This window comes from Salvelinus namaycush, chromosome 1, assembly GCF_016432855.1.
Source record: "Salvelinus namaycush isolate Seneca chromosome 1, SaNama_1.0, whole genome shotgun sequence".
Lineage (NCBI taxonomy): Eukaryota > Metazoa > Chordata > Actinopteri > Salmoniformes > Salmonidae > Salvelinus > Salvelinus namaycush.
In genome coordinates this window covers 53,635,491-53,652,042 of record NC_052307.1, presented here as the reverse complement: position 1 = coordinate 53,652,042, position 16,552 = coordinate 53,635,491, and the positions used below count along the sequence as shown (strand labels likewise).

General features: G+C 40.4%; 2 protein-coding genes across 2 annotated transcripts; both read left to right on the top strand.

The window, feature by feature from the left end:
* The first annotated feature begins 1,551 nt into the window (after nt 1-1,551).
* On the top strand, nt 1,552-6,761 carry LOC120055804 (39S ribosomal protein L21, mitochondrial-like). Its single transcript, XM_039003787.1, has 6 exons — nt 1,552-2,044; nt 2,224-2,309; nt 2,510-2,673; nt 2,964-3,016; nt 3,161-3,264; nt 5,567-6,761. The coding sequence occupies exons 2-6, from the start codon at nt 2,267-2,269 to the stop codon at nt 5,629-5,631; spliced, it is 429 nt and encodes a 142-aa protein (XP_038859715.1). The 5' UTR covers nt 1,552-2,044; nt 2,224-2,266; the 3' UTR covers nt 5,632-6,761.
* A 520-nt stretch (nt 6,762-7,281) lies between these two features.
* LOC120055798 (ras-related and estrogen-regulated growth inhibitor-like) lies at nt 7,282-9,448 on the top strand. Its single transcript, XM_039003774.1, has 4 exons — nt 7,282-7,461; nt 7,647-7,703; nt 7,877-7,950; nt 8,681-9,448. Exons 1-4 carry the CDS (start codon nt 7,341-7,343, stop codon nt 9,164-9,166), a joined length of 738 nt encoding a protein of 245 aa, XP_038859702.1. The 5' UTR covers nt 7,282-7,340; the 3' UTR covers nt 9,167-9,448.
* The last annotated feature ends 7,104 nt before the right edge of the window (nt 9,449-16,552 follow it).

Genomic DNA, 16,552 nt, shown 5'->3' with positions numbered 1-16,552 from the left:
GCTGGGAGTCTGACGACCTTATGTGGCATGAGTATGGCCTCCATTATGATTACCATTGGACAACCTAGAGAGAGGCCTGACTAGACAATTTGGGAAGCATGGGCTCTGGTGCTGAAAATGACCAGACGTGTTTGTCTTTCTCACCAACCCACAAAACGTTAAGGGACAGGTTGGAGCAAGCAAAATAAGACTCAGGACAGGTATTTCAAAGGTTGCAGCACTGGAGTCTGCTTCTGTTAGTTATACATTTCTCTGCCAATGCCTATAAAAAAAAAAAGATATCCCACAATCTTGACAAGGAAATGGTCATTCAATACAGTAATATTAAACCCTAAATACACAATTCACAGGCAACTCTGTGTTTTGGCACCCCACTGTGACTTTCATTATTTGACCTGCAGTACTGGTATTCCCCCTAAAAAATGGAGCTGTTGCTTTGCCACAGAGGTGTCAACAGACGCTGTTCTGTTTGCTTTTGCCAAAGTGTTGAGGCTTGGAAAAGTCCTCATGGGAACCTTCAAAAATTTAGTTTTTTAAATGTATTTATTTTGGAATAAAAAGTCTTCATCAAATCAAATATTTGTCACATGCTTTGTAAACAATAGGGGTAGACTAATAGTGAAATGCTTACTTACAGGACGTTCTCAACAATGAAAGAAAAATAGAAATTGTAAAAAAATAAATGATAACTTGGCTATATACACAGCGTACCAGTACAGAGTAGATGTGCAGGGGTACAAGTTAATTGAGGTAGATATGTACATATAGGTAGGGATAAAGTACCTATAAGATTAACAGCAGCGTATGTGATGAGTTTAAAGAGATTAGAGAAAAAAGGGCCAATATAGATATTCCAGGTAGCTATTGGTTAACTATTTAGCAGTCTTATAGCTTGGGGGTAGAAGCTGTTCAGGGTCCTGTTTGTTCCAGACTTGGTGCATCCGTACCGCTTGCTGTGCGGTAGTAGAGAGAACAGTCTATGACTTGAGTGGCTGGCGTCTTATTAATGATATGTTATTCTTTAGGTATGTGGCAGCATATTTCTCATTCACACCAATTTCTGCCTTCCACTGCATTTATGTATTCAATACTTGTTTTGCACACAAAAAATAGTCAAATGTTGGTTCTTAAAGCTGCAATATGTCATTTTTTGGGCGACCGACCAAATGCACATAGAAATGTGCGTTATATATCTCATTGAAACCAGTAGCTCTGTTCTATGTGCGCTATTTATATGCTTCCTATTCTTACATTTATTTTTTGGTCTTTTTCTTTCGGTTTTGTACACCAGCTTCAAACAGCTGAAAATACAATATTTTTTGTTATGGAAAATGTATTTCACAGCGGTTTAGACAGTACAATACATCTCTACACTATTCTTGCTTGTTTTGTCACAACATTAAATTAGGCGACTATTAGAATTTTAGCAACCAGGAAATGGCGAAGGGATTTGTGTATAGTGCATCTTTAATTTCCGAATAGCAAGTTTTTTTTTATGGAATTTATTTTACTTGACAGTAATCCGGGGAATATAATGACTGTAACACCTACCGTTCACAGGCAAGATGGCGCTGATTTTGAGCAATGGATATCTGGAGATTACAAGCACATATGAACATTCCTGTTCTTAATCAAATGAATAGGTCCTTTAACGTTACCCGTATGTCGACAAATCTAAATTTGTCGAATTATTCGTGCAGTGTATTATCTCTGAAATAGAGCAAGCTAAATTTGCACATTAGCTAACCATTACATCTCATAAACTTGATGAGTGTTGAAATCAAAAGGCAAAACAGCAGCTTTCATTAATGCGTCTCGTCTGTATAAAATTGGTCGCAATTGAATGTATTGAGCATAACCTTGGTGTGTAAGTAATTTATAGCCAGTGAGTAGTTACACAACAAGCGTGTATTTCAGAGATTAATGAATAGGATCAATCTCCCTCTGAGGGGAAAAAAAACTAATTGAAGAGCTGTCGTTCAGGACTTCTGTGTCCTGCCCTAGCACGTCATCAAAGTTCTCAGAGCATCAAATTACCATCAAGGTACAGTATATCCACTCAACTTCTTAATGTAAAATTATTACTTCATACTCCATATTGATTCTAGATTACAATTCTTACTGTGTGATGTCTGAGTTCAAGTTATTTAAAGAGAACACCTTCACCCACCCAAAATATGATAGACTTAAAATAACGCAATTTCGGCTCATGTTCCCCAGCAGTTATGTACCACAGACGTCCTTATCCAGACCCTTGTGGCCAGAAATGTCCCACATCAGCCGTGAAGAAGAGGAGAGGCAGCACAAAGGTGTTTTGATAAAGCAATACCATTAAACACACATCAAGGACTATTTACGATAAATAATTGTCCTCTAAAACGTTTTAATACATGCCTATTTTGGAGTGAAAGATAGACATAAAATTTCAGCCTAGGGCTAAATCAATCTTTAGACTCATTGTTTTTGTAATTTACTGTGTCTGAACGATCACTCTCCCATTGCCTTTCAGTGGTTCTAGAAAATGTGAACACTCTTCTTGCAAAGGAAGACTATGGAAGACTTTTTGCAGTTGTCCATTTTGCAAGTCGACAATGGAAAGTGACAAATGAGGACCTGATCTTCATTGAAAACCACATTGATGCTGAATGTGGTGACCAGATTAGACTTGAGAAGGTCTGTGTGCTTTATATTCTTAGTGTCATTACGATTTGGAAAGGACTAATTTTCCACACGTGCCAAATCTTTTTAGCCTTGTCCCAGATCTTTTATGCTCTTACCAACTCCATTGCTGTAAATTATTTTATGGATATTACTAAATTACAGTTCTCAAACACATGTACTATCGCTTGACCTATTTTTGGCACACAAATAAGTCTGTTAACTGCAATGTTGGTAGACCCTAGCATCAAGTGCAGTCTTGTAGACTACACTTTTTTTATGGACAAAAGCCTTCCATCTAATAGGTGCTGCTGGTTGGTGGAGAAGAGTTCACACTGATTGGGAGGCCCCTACTCGGGTAAGTTTTCTAGTTCTATATCTCAACTGAGGAGGAAATTATGCATGTTTGGGTTTTGAATGTATGCAGTAAGGCGTAGAATATACTGCACTTTTTCGTTGTCATATTTCTAAGAGCCATTTCCTCTCCTCTATTCACATGTAGTCGTGATTTGGTCAGAGTAGAGGCAACTGTCATTGAGAAGACTGAATCCTGGCCCAAAGTTCACATGCGGTTCTGGAAAAGACACAGATACCAGAAGAAAATAAGTATATACACTGCTCAAAAAAATAAAGGGAACACTAAAATAACACATCCTAGATCTGAATGAATGAAATATTCTTATTAAATACTTTTTTCTTTACATAGTTGAATGTGCTGACAACAAAATCACACAAAAATGATCAATGGAAATCAAATTTATCAACCCATGGAGGTCTGGATTTGGAGTCGCACTCAAAATTAAAGTGGAAAACCACACTACAGGCTGATCCAACTTTGATGTAATGTCCTTAAAACAAGTCAAAATGAGGCTCAGTAGTGTGTGTGGCCTCCACGTGCCTGTATGACCTCCCTACAACGCCTGGGCATGCTCCTGATGAGGTGGCGGATGGTCTCCTGAGGGATCTCCTCCCAGACCTGGACTAAAGCATCCGCCAACTCCTGGACAGTCTGTGGTGCAACGTGGCGTTGGTGGATGGAGCGAGACATGATGTCCCAGATGTGCTCAATTGGATTCAGGTCTGGGGAACGGGCGGGCCAGTCCATAGCATCAATGCCTTCCTCTTGCAGGAACTGCTGACACACTCCAGCCACATGAGGTCTAGCATTGTCTTGCATTAGGAGGAACCCAGGGCCAACCGCACCAGCATATGGTCTCACAAGGGGTCTGAGGATCTCATCTCGGTACCTAATGGCAGTCAGGCTACCTTTGGCGAGCCTATGGAGGGCTGTGCGGCCCCCCAAAGAAATGCCACCCCACACCATGACTGACCCACCGCCAAACCGGTCATGCTGGAGGATGTTACAGGCAGCAGAACGTTCTCCACGGCGTCTCCAGACTGTCACGTCTGTCACATGTGCTCAGTGTGAACCTGCTTTCATCTGTGAAGAGCACAGGGCGCCAGTGGCGAATTTGCCAATCTTGGTGTTCTCTGGCAAATGCCAAACGTCCTGCACGGTGTTGGGCTGTAAGCACAACCCCCACCTGTGGACGTCGGGCCCTCATACCACCCTCATGGAGTCTGTTTCTGACCGTTTGAGCAGACACATGCACATTTGTGGCCTGCTGGAGGTCATTTTGCAGGGCTCTGGCAGTGCTCCTCCTGCTCCTTCTTGCACAAAGGCGGAGGTAGCGGTCCTGCTGCTGGGTTGTTGCCCTCCTACGGCCTCGTCCACGTCTCCTGATGTACTGGCCTGTCTCCTGGTAGCGCCTCCATGCTCTGGACACTACGCTGACAGACACAGCAAACCTTCTTGCCACAGCTCGCATTGATGTGCCATCCTGGATGAGCTGCACTACCTGAGCCACTTGTGTGGGTTGTAGACTCCGTCTCATGCTACCACTAGAGTGAAAGCACCGCCAGCATTCAAAAGTGACCAAAACATCAGCCAGGAAGCATAGGAACTGAGAAGTGGTCTGTGGTCACCACCTGCAGAATCACTCCTTTATTGGGGGTGTCTTGCTAATTGCCTATAATTTCCACCTGGTGTCTATTCCATTTGCACAACAGCATGTGAAATTTATTGTCAATCAGTGTTGCTTCCTAAGTGGACAGTTTGATTTCACAGAAGTGTGATTGACTTGGAGTTACATTGTGTTTGTGTTCCCTTTATTTTTTTGAGCAGTGTATATATATATATATATTTTTTACATGTTGAATGTTTTTCTTGATATTTAAGCAATGAGGTTAAAATAATATCTAAAATGGTGTAGTGTACAAATCTAAGCTAGCACAACACTATTCCTTTATTCCCTTAATATTCCTATGAAGGCTATTTTCATTTAATTGGGAAACAATCTAAACAACAACACTCGAATGTAAACGTCAAATATCATTTCCCAGGGAGAATTGTCAGCATGAACAAGTGTGTAAAAGCTGCAAGAGTTTTAGTGTGGGAAAGTGACACATTCCAAGGTAGCTAGTAGAAAAGGAAAGTGGAAAACCACTGTATGAATTGGTACACTACACACTTTTTAATTAAGGGATACATAGTTGGGTGATCACTGGATCATAATCATCTTTTTTTAGATTCAATGAATGACCTAAATTCCTCTGTCCACACATGCCAATTACTGGTCGAGTATAATTTGATATTGTTTTCTTGGAGTAAACAGGAACATTAAATCTCTCCAGAGAGCGGAAATGACCCAGGATATCACAACAGAAAAGAGGCACACTTGAGGCCTTGCATTTTTCATGAATTATATGTTCAAATATTCTAAAGGATATTCATCCTCTGAAGTAAATTCTGTGAAAGCAATATGAATAACCTGACAGTGTGTTTTTCAGAATAATGCTACATAAGTGTGGCTGCTGCAAGACTAACTATTGTCTTTTCCTTTTTCAGTTATTGAGCAACCACAGACAGTGCTTCGGATCAACACAATTGAAGTTGCTCCCAGATTGACATGATGCTATATGCTTTGAATTGTAAATAAACTTTTGGTCAGTGAATGTGCCACTGAAATTGAGAACACGTGCTCAGTATGAAAATATAATGGGAAAACTTATTTATACACAACATTTGGTAACTTTAAAGTTAATCTTTGTAAATGTACCTTTTTTTATGTAAGAAGATGTGCTTATATTGTACATCTACAACAATCTGTGATAGGTCAATTATTTTTGAATCTGTTATGAAATTGGTGAAATTCAGGCACAGTTTCTCGCCTATATGACAAATAGCCATATGATATGTTGCGGAGTTGAGAAACCTAGTTTGAAGACAGAAAAGAAGGAAAACTTGAGGTATTCCAGCCTGGTCTCATAGACTAGACATAACATAGTAAACAAAAATCCGAGACACAACGTTTTCACACTTGGTCCCTTTCAGACAATTTTTGTGAACTCTGGTTTGCTTCATTTTTTTTGTGCAGTGTGAACACTCCAAAAGAACTCAGACCCCTCAAAAGAGCCCCCGAAGCGATCCGAACTGAGACCATCTCGAGAGGTGGTCTGACTTCGCTTTGCTTGAATATGGGGTCTGGTTCCCTTTTTTAGGACAATGTGAACACCAAGCTCTCCAAGTTCGCTTGTCATTATTCCCGCACCACACACTAGACTACTGCAACACTATTTCCCCTGCCATAAACCCTCACGTTGGTGAGAGTTTATGAGGATGTGTATGTTCGTGGGAAAAACTGCTGTTTTTGGATATTGACTAGCAATTGTCAAGGACTTTAATTTTTGTTGATAGGTTTTTTTGCTATATGTGATCTATAGGCTAAGAGAGCTTCATAAGCTGTTTATTGATTGTGGAGTTTGAATAGTGTGAGATGACAACATATTTGGTGAAAATCACACCATAGGGTAGGCAATCTATTCTAGCTCTTAAAGGGGCAGTAGCCCACCTTGTGTGTACAATTTTCAATGACAGCATTATTTATTCTGCAGTTACTCTATTGCTATGTATTATGTTACCAATCAAATGTACCTTTAACTAAATGCAATCTATTAGCTTCTAAAATGTAAGTAGGTATATCTAGCTGTCCAGTAACACATTTGGATTAAATGGCTTGTCCTGCACTTTGTAAAAACCCAGAGTGCATGTTGGAAAAAGATCTTGGTTCCTTTCTAAACATAGCAATGTGAATGCAAAGAGGACTCGGCCCACAAAATAGGTGAAGTGAACTGGAAAAAGATTTGAGTCCTCATTGAAAGGTCAGTTCTTTTAAAACTCCCTCAAAATATTATGGTATAATTATATAAGACAGAATGTTACTGTCTTCGGAGGGTGATTGGGCAGGGTGGACATCTAGTAACACAAATGTTGCGTGTTTGAATGTCATCACGAGCAACTTTAGCATTTGAGCTAATTAACAACTTTGCAACTACTTAGTATGTTAGGTTAAATTGTTAAGGTTAGCTAACCATACGAATTCTAATACCTAACATATAATAAATGGATAATGGACATCCACAAATTAATACATACCATATCATACTAATTTGATGGCCAGGCTTTTTGTTTACTATGTTACGTCTACTCCTGAGTCCAGGTTGCTATTCAAGAGTGCGGGTGCTGGTACAATCTCGTAGAGCTCGGGGAACGCATCGAATATGAATTGGAAACTTTTTATGGTTTTGAATGTTGAATTTGATGACTAATTTAACAACATCCAATGGATAAAGAAACCATGTCCACCAATTTTGGTCTATCAAGAACTTTGAAAAGGACAGGCAGTTTGTCTTCGAGAACGGTCAGGATAGTGATTTTGGGCCAAGCGGCTGTTGGCAAAACTGGTAAGCACAGAGCCACTTTAGCATAGAAACAATCATTGATGTAGAAAATATTATAGCATAGGTTATGGGTTATCATCAGATTATCCTGATTTGCGCTCTAGTTCCAGACTTGCTTCAGTTTCACACGTGTAATATCTATCAAAAGCAATTTTCATAAAACTCATATTTCATTTCGTATTTTACAGCAATGGCTGTGCGATTTATCACTAGAAGATTCATTGGCGAGTATGACCCAACGCTCGGTAGGTATTCAGAGGGAGAGGGATTGCGTCGACTTTAATCCGATATGTCATGCCATGCGTAAAGACGCAGTGTAGCATAGTGTATTAAGGACTAATAAATCATTAGAATGAATCTAATATAAATATGGCTCACTCTATCAAGTTTGACAAACAATTGGCATGTCTTTCTGCAGAGACCATATACAGACATGAGATGTCTATTGGTGGTGATGTGGTACACTTTGAAATACTGGACACAGCAGGGCAGGTGAGCGTGCTTGGCTTAACCTAACAGTTATGCAATCATCCTATGAAACAATCTAAGTTGTTTTGACATAGCCTACAATTCTATCTAATCATCATTGACCACTCATGTTTCTGTCCAGATTCAGAATCCTGAGTATTCATTATAATGCAACCATGGTCAGTAGTTTGAAGACCTATGTGTTACCAGTCAATTGGCCATATTATTTCTGCAAATACATTCCACTCAATCATATACACTGAGTATACAAAACATTAAGAACACCTGCTCTTTCCATGACATAGGCTGACCAGATGATTTTAAAGTCTTGAGACATGGATTGTGTATGTGTGCCATTCAGAGGGTGAATGGGCAAGACAAAAGATTTAAGTGCCTTTGAACGGAGTATGGTAGTAGGTGCCAGGCGCGCCTGTTTGTGTCAAGAACATCAATACTGCTGGGTTTTTCATACTCAACAGTTTTGTGTGTATCAATAATGGTGCACCACCCAAAGGACATCCAGCCAACTTGACACAACTGTGGGAAGCATCCCTGTGGAATGCTTTTAACACCTTGTAGAGTCCATACCCCGACGAGTTGAGGCTGTTCTGAGGGCAAAAGGGAGAGGGGGGGTGCAACTCAATATTAAGGAAGGTGTTCCTAATGTTTGGTATACTCAGTGTATAGTTTTTTGTATTGATATATGATTTTTGTGTTGTAGCAGTTCTATATCTAAATATACATTTATTGTAAGGAGGAAGATGCCCTGCTGATCGAAGAGAAGATAAAGTGGGGAGATGGATTTGTGATTGTGTACTCTGTAACAGATAGGTGTAGCTTTGACGAGGTCATGCGTCTCTGTTTCCTCGTCAATCACATCCACTCCTCTTCAGGCGCCCGCAAGTGCAGCCCTGAGCCTCCACCCATAGTTATTGTGGCCAACAAGAAGGACCTTGAGTTTGACCGAATGGTGAGCACTGAGGATGGAGAAGGCCTGTCACAGGGCCTAAAACTGCCCTTCCATGAGATTTCAGTGCGTGACGGATGGGAAGAGACAGCTGCCGTCTTTAGTGTTCTTTATGGAGATGTGATCCAGCAGCTTGACACTTCCCCAGCCTCATTTCGCAGGAGAGCAGTCTCCAAGCTGATGGAGAAGATCCCCAGGATCAACTCCAATCCTCCTGGCACCCCTGGCCGCAGCTTCAGCTTCAGCTCATTCAGGGACTTCCTGCCTGACTGAGCCGGATGGGTTGGGGCTCTGAACAGCGTCTGTGATTTGGGTATTCACAGGGGGAAAGTGAAACATGTTGTTTTGGCAGCGTGCCTCTCTAGAATAGCTGTGTTAGTGCTCTATGGAAAGTGATACACCTGGATACCTGGATAAGAGACTTGGACACATTCGATCGGAAGATGGACCTAGCAACTACTGTAGAATGTAATTCTATAAATATTTGTGGGGATAAGATTAAAATCAAGCGTAATAAGAGTATTACAATTCTGTTTGTTGTTCATGTCTCATCAAAATACAAACTAAATATCAAAAACTTCTAGTAATAAAATGTAAATATTTGTTGCAGTATCATGTGAATAAAATGAACATTCTGCAGATGTGCACAGAGAGTATATTTTTGAAAGTAGAAGAGGCAGGTGTATTTGATCTTTCCTCAAGATCGATCTTTAAGGCAGTAGAAAGCATTACCTGCTTAGATGTTTAAGTATATTCTTTGAAAGCCACAAACTACACCTACTATCTGAGGTACTGTATATACACAAAAGATAACATGGAACTTAAAGTGGCCCCATCAAATATTCATGTTAACCATATACTCAGCACAGTTTAGGGCTTTTGAGTAAAAAGGGCCTTTAAAAGGATCCTATTTCTGAAACCTGATACGAGCCTTTACGATTAGGGGCACCTGCAATAGAAAAGACTTCTATAGTTGCTTTGATGTGCGGGGGGTGCAAGGAATGTATTGTATATTGGCTATAGTAATTTGATGTTTATACACATGGATAGTTGTGAAGACCAGGGAGAAGATGACTAAACAAAGCTTATGGGTGCTATTGAACAAAAATATGCAACATGCAACAATTTCACAGATTTTACTGAGTTACAGTTCATATAAGGAAATCAGTCAATTTAAATTAATTAATTAGGCCCTAATCTATGGATTTCACGGCTGGGAATACAGATATGCATCTGTTGGTCACAGATACCTTTAAAAAAAGAGGTAGGGGTGTGGATCAGAAAACAGTTCGTATCTGGTGTGACCACCATTTACCTTATGCAGCGCAACATCTCTTTCGTATAGAGTTGATCAGGATGTTGATTATGGCCTGTGGAATGTTGTCCCACTCTTCTTCAATGTCTGTGTGAAGTTGCTGGATATTGCCGTGAACTGGAACACGCGGTCGTACACATCGATCCAGAGCATCCCAAACATACTCAATGGGTGACTTGTCTGGTGAGTATGAGGCCATGGACATTTTCAGCTTCCAGGAATTGTGTACAGATCCTTGCAACATGGGCCTGTGCATTATCATGCTGAAACATGAGGTGGTGGCGACTGATGAATGGCACGAGAATGGGCCTCAGGATCTCGTCACTCAATCTCTGTGCATTCAAATTGCCATCAATAAAATGCAGTAGTGTTTGCTGTCCGTAACTTATGCCTGCCCATACCATAACCCCACCGCCACCATGGGGCACTCTGTTCACAACGTTGACATCAGCAAACCACTCGCCCCAACACGACGCCATAAACGCTTGCTATCTTCCAGGTACAGTTGAAACAGATTCATTCGTGAAGAGCACACTTCTCCATTGTGTCAGTGGTCATCGAAGGTAAGCATTTGCCCACTGAAGTCGGTTACAACGCCAAACTGCAGTCAGGTCAAGACCCTGGTGAGGACGACGAGCATGCAGATGAGCTTCCCTTAGATGGCTTCTGACAGTTTTTGCAGAAATTCTTTGGTTGTGCAAACCCATTGTGTCATCAGTTGTCCAGGTGGCTGGTCTCAGACGATTCCGCAGGTGAAGAAGCCAGATTTGGAGGTCCTGGGCTAGCGTGGTTAAATGTTTTCTTCGATTGTGAGGGTTGGTTGGACGTACTGCCAAATTGTCTCAAACGACGTTGGAGGTGGCTTAAGGTAGAGAAATTAAAATGAGATTCTCTGGCAACAGCTCTGGTGGACATTCCTGCAGTCAGCATGACAATTGTAAACTCCCTCTAAAGTTGAGATATCTGTGGCATTGTGTTGTGACAAAACTGCACATTTTAGAGTGGCCTTTTATTGTCACCAGCACAAGGTGCAATTGTGTAATGACCATGCTGTTTAATCAGCTTCATGAAATGCCACATCTGTCAGGTGGATGGATTATCTTGGCAAAGGACAAATGCTCACTAACAGGGATGTAAACAAATTTGTGCACAACAATTGAGAGAAGCTTTTTGTGCGTATGGAACATTTCTAGCATCTTTTATTTTAGCTCATGAAACATGTGATCAACATGCAGCGTTTATATTTTTGGTCAGTGTAGTATCAAAAAAAAGCAGATTCTGAGGTTGACAAACACTTACCTTTGCCAAATATCTTGAATTGAAAAGATTAGCTTTATTTCAAAATATCACTTTTTCCAAGAATAAAGCTGTTCCATGTGCTAGCGGCAGAAGATACCCTACAGTAACATAAACCAGCCTTAGGCTTAATTCAACATTTTGTAATTGACTCCGATTCAACTCATTAATTGAAATTTGAATTGGCCCCACCCCGTAGGATATAGAATGAGAATTTGAGTGACAGGAAGTAGAATTGAATTCAGTGCAATTCAAAGAAATTCCACTCATTAAACATGAGAGTTTCACTGAAACCCTAACCCTCACCGTAACCATTTATTTACCCCCTTTTTCTTCCCAATTTGGTGATTACGATCTTGTCTCATCACTGCAACGGACTCGGGAGAGGAGAAGGTTGAGTCATGCGTCCTCCAAATCATGGACGACACTGGCTTCCGGGTTAAGTCCCTATGGGATTGAACCCCAGGCTGTAGTGATGCCGCAATACTGCGATGCAGTGCCTTAGACCGCTGCACCACTATATTACATTTTAATCAGGGTGCTGTTTTTGTACAATTTGGGTGCATTCACACAGTCAACCGAATTCTGATCTTTTGCCAATTATTTGGAATATCTGATACATATCTGATCTTTTCCCTAACATATAAACAGCAAATCCATATGAGACCTCGGTTTGGACGCTCAGATCTGTTTATTTTTATTGGGTGCCTTTTGACACAACTAGTACCTCAAATTGGATAGTACTGGGAGGGGAAATCCACCTGATGGCAGCAGATGACAAGTAGACTTTCAACAGACGTGTGTGCGTGTTCGTGCGTGTGCGCGAGCGTGTGTGTTGTAATGCCTCAATTCCGGTCTTTAGGATTTGTATTCTAGTTTGGAAAACAAAATATGTAAAAAAATATATATCCTTAGATGGCAGCATAGGCCAACTAATAACAAAGGTTCCTTTACAGCAGGCAGGTTGAAGTAAAGAACACTTGGACAAAGGTAACGTATGTATGAAACTGAATTGATACAGACTAACAGACATTATTTGACAGACTGACAAAATGTTGACCATTAAATGGACATTACACTCCAAAATCAAAGTTTGTTGGAGAGTTTCAGATGTCAAAAGTAATGTCAGGATTAATCCATTCACCACACCATCAGGTGTGTATATCTAACTATATACCTCAATCCAAAATGAATGGAAAAGATAATCATCATGTCTTTTCCAGATTTCTTCCATTTATTTGGCGTTAAGGCATATAGCTGGATACACACAACTGATCAGCGCCATTTCTAGTCATAAGCGATATAAGAGGCCGCTATGGGGCACCAACCAGGATGTCAGTCGGGGTCTCAACTTGCTCTTGGTTAGAATAGCAGAATACACACCGTGCAATATCAACATTTGGTAGTGCATCCGCAGTTTTCCCTCTTGTTATGTCAGTCACTGACAGTCACTCAATTAGCCAAAGTCAGCTAAGATTTTATAGATAAATTAGTCTAGCCGCTAGTCTTGCCTGGCTACCCAGCCTTATTGCTCCGGGCAATTGCCACTCCACGCAGACGAACATTCGTTTTTTTCTCCGCAATGAAGTATGTAGCGGCCGATAGAGCAGCGGAAGAATTCATGTTGAGTCGTCAGGCAACTGCTAGTCAGCTATCTAAACTTTGTAGTAACCATGGGTGAATTACTGACCGGGCACGCAAGGCACGTACGTGCCCAGGGGGGAGACGTCTCTATCAATGGCTTCTAATCAATAGATCCCTTGTTCGGGGTCTAGACAGGAAGTCTAACCCACATAATCAATTATTAAAAGATGATCGAAGCTGCCTTTCCTTACCTGACCCGATTATTTGGATTTTGTTGGCGATTCAGATCAAAGATTTGTCTACTGGTCGTGGCACAGATGTAGGATCTTTGATTTGAGCCTATTTGCGACACAAACATCATCCTGCAGCAACAGGAAATGTGAATATTTAAGTGGATTATAATTGATGGACATTTTTGTCGGGGTTGATAAATGTTTCTAAAATGTCAAAGTGGAAATGACGAACTTCAGAAGTATTTTTAAACCTAAATTCTGAACCTGCATTGCAGGAAGGTTCTCCTGCAACAGGGTGATCAAATGAAGATCCTATGTCTGTACCAGAGTGGCATCCATGAAAGAAGCACATCTACAGCTCGGTTCTGAACTTCTTGAAAATGCCTTTACATATGTTTTATAGACATTTCTAGTTTCCAGGCTTCCACTATATAGATCTTGAGTGTTTTGAAGATACAAAAAAAACTTGATTTGATGTATCTTGTAACAAATCAGGTTTTCTTCAAATACATGTCACAGAAATACTGTCCTTCCTTATGTCTTATTTTTCTGTGTCTTTGTGAACAAAAGCAATATATGATAATCCTTTTTATTTACTTTTGTCTTCTGATTTGATTGTGCATTTTTAGGAGTGTGTCTATTGATTCCTTGCTGTATCTGTTTATTAGAGGATACAGGCATTATAACTTGGACTTGGACCAAAACAATTTTGTATTGCTTGATTATTTTGGGTTGATGTTTGCCATGTACTCACTATATCCCAACATTATAGTCAAGACACCCATCCATTAACATGACAATTGTACCTTCCCAGTAGGTTCTATCACTGGTGTAAGGCATAGTGCTAACCATCGGCACTGTGACTCTGTGAGGCAGTCCATTGCCAGTGTTTTGAGGTCTCTCATCAAGTTCTCCCACACTGTATTCTATCAGCCCACACTATGATGGCTCTGTAGGGAAGACACTTACAGCGTTTGCAGTGTGCGCCTTGCTCAACCATATGCTTTCATATTGCCAGGATTGAAAACTGCCTTGGGCCTCAACACTCTTGCCAACTTCCAGTTTATAGTGGGCTTTTACTGTGCAGTCTGGTGATTCTGTCCATTTCTTACAAAAAAGGTCAGAATAAAACTGATTAAAGTGAGGACTGAAGTGCCTGCTATGTTTACACTTTGGTAATCAGAGAACAGGCTCAACTTAATTAAACATGCAATACAGTATATAAGTTGCATTTTTGGTTGTCAAGTAATATCTCAGATATTACTCTATGGATACTGGAAACATAGCACACAATGTACTGGCACCTACTTGTTACAAAACCAAAACCATGATTATTAGTTTATTCACACATTCATGATTTATGCTTTCATTCAAATGAGAGAATGTTCCCGACACTTCAGATTTCAGTTTAATTATTTTAGTCTCCAACTCTTTTCCCTTTAAAGAATAAATATTTATTAGGGGGAGGGGGGAGGGAGTTATGTGTTGAATTTAAGAAGTTACATGTTGTTTGGTCCTCCATTCTAAATCCTCTGGGACTCACTTTTGAAAAGTTCTATCACATCTACCCACTTAGCACCCGAGGGACTATAGGCTGCTCTTCAGGACCCCCTGCTGTGTGTGTTTGTGTGTGTGTGTGTGTGTGTGTGTGTGTGTGTGTGTGTGTGTGTGTGTGTGTGTGTGTGTGTGTGTCATCATTAGTGCTGTAGGGGTATAATGGCAGCAGCAGTGGGAGTTGTATACATTTATGGTTGTAGCGGTACTGAAGGCTGGAGGGATTGTGGGGCAGGAGCGGTAGGGGTTAGGATAGTGAGGGACAATGCTGTAGGGTCAGTGAGAGCTGTAGAAGCAGTTACAGTAGAGGCTGTAGCTCCTTCTGCTGCTGCTGAAGAGGAGGTTGCAGATGTAGAATCCTCAGAGGGAACTATGGTGCTTTGATCACACCGGGTCCGTCATTCCGACAATGTTTACCATGTTTTCCCCCACATGGTTTGGTGATGAATTTCGAGTGGATCTCAAGCTGAATGAGTTTTGGGGTAACATTATTGTGCATCTATATGCAGCATTGTTTTGATGCTGTTGCACCCTGACTGACTCAGATTCTGTCCTAATGTATCCGAGCAGATACTAAACGGTTATGAAGAAATGGCAACAAAAAAGAAAGGGCTCATACTTTTTTACTTTATAACTCCATGTTAAAAACCTCTTAAGGATCATACCCTTTTTCCCCCCAATTTTTGCTTAAAATGACATACCCAAATCTAACTGCCTGTAGCTCAGGACCTGAAGCAAGGATATGCATATTCTTTATACCATTTGAAAGGAAACACTTTGAAGGTTGTGGAAATGTGAAATTAATGTCGGAGAATATAACACATTAAATCTGATAAAAGAATGAACATCATCTTTGAAATGCAAGAGAAAGGCTATACTTTAAGATAGGAGTCTATGAGTTATTTTGATTTTGGCCACCCGATGGCAGCAGTGTGTGTGCAAAGTTTCAGACTGATCCAGTGAAGAATTACATTACTGCACAATATTTTGTATCAAGTCTGCCAGGAGTTTGCCCAAATGTGCCGACTTGTTCAATTGATACATTTTCAAGTACATACAGTGGCAAGAAAAAGTATGTGAACCCTTTGAAATTACCTGGATTTCTGCATAAATTAGTCATACAATTTGATATGATCTTCATCTAAGTCACAACAATAGACAAACACAGTGTGCTTAAACTAATAACACACAAATTATTGTATTTTCTTGTCTATATTGAATGCATCATTTAAACATTCACATTGTAGTTTGGAAAAAGTATGTGAACCCCTAGGCTAATGACTTTTCTAAAAGCTAATTGGAGTCAGGAGTCAGCTAACTTGGAGTCCAATCAATGAGACGAGATTGGAGATGTTGGTTTAAACTGCCCTATAAAAAACAAACTCAAAATTTGAGTTTGCTATTAATTAACAGGAAGCATTGCCTGATGTGAACCATGCCTCGAACAAAAGAGATCTCAGAAGACCTAAGATTAAGAAAAGCCTTGATGTTCATTAGTCCATGGAGTGGCCGTCCTGCAAAGATGACTGCAAGAGCACAGTGCAGAATGCTCAACGAGGTTAAGAAGAATCCTAGAGTGTCAGCTAAAGATTTACAGAAATCTCTGGAACATGATAACATCTCTGTTGACGAGTCTACAATATGTAAAACACAAAACAAGAATGGTGTTCATGGGAG

Coding starts and splice junctions, on each gene's coding strand:
- LOC120055804 (XM_039003787.1), top strand. CDS start 2,267: ATGTCCCACATCAGCCGTGAAGAAGAGGAGAGGCAGCACAAAG. Junction 2,310..2,509: donor AGAGGAGAGGCAGCACAAAG/GTGTTTTGATAA, acceptor ATTGCCTTTCAG/TGGTTCTAGAAAATGTGAAC. Junction 3,017..3,160: donor ATTGGGAGGCCCCTACTCGG/GTAAGTTTTCTA, acceptor ATTCACATGTAG/TCGTGATTTGGTCAGAGTAG.
- LOC120055798 (XM_039003774.1), top strand. CDS start 7,341: ATGGATAAAGAAACCATGTCCACCAATTTTGGTCTATCAAGAACTTTG. Junction 7,704..7,876: donor CGAGTATGACCCAACGCTCG/GTAGGTATTCAG, acceptor GTCTTTCTGCAG/AGACCATATACAGACATGAG. Junction 7,951..8,680: donor TACTGGACACAGCAGGGCAG/GTGAGCGTGCTT, acceptor ATTTATTGTAAG/GAGGAAGATGCCCTGCTGAT.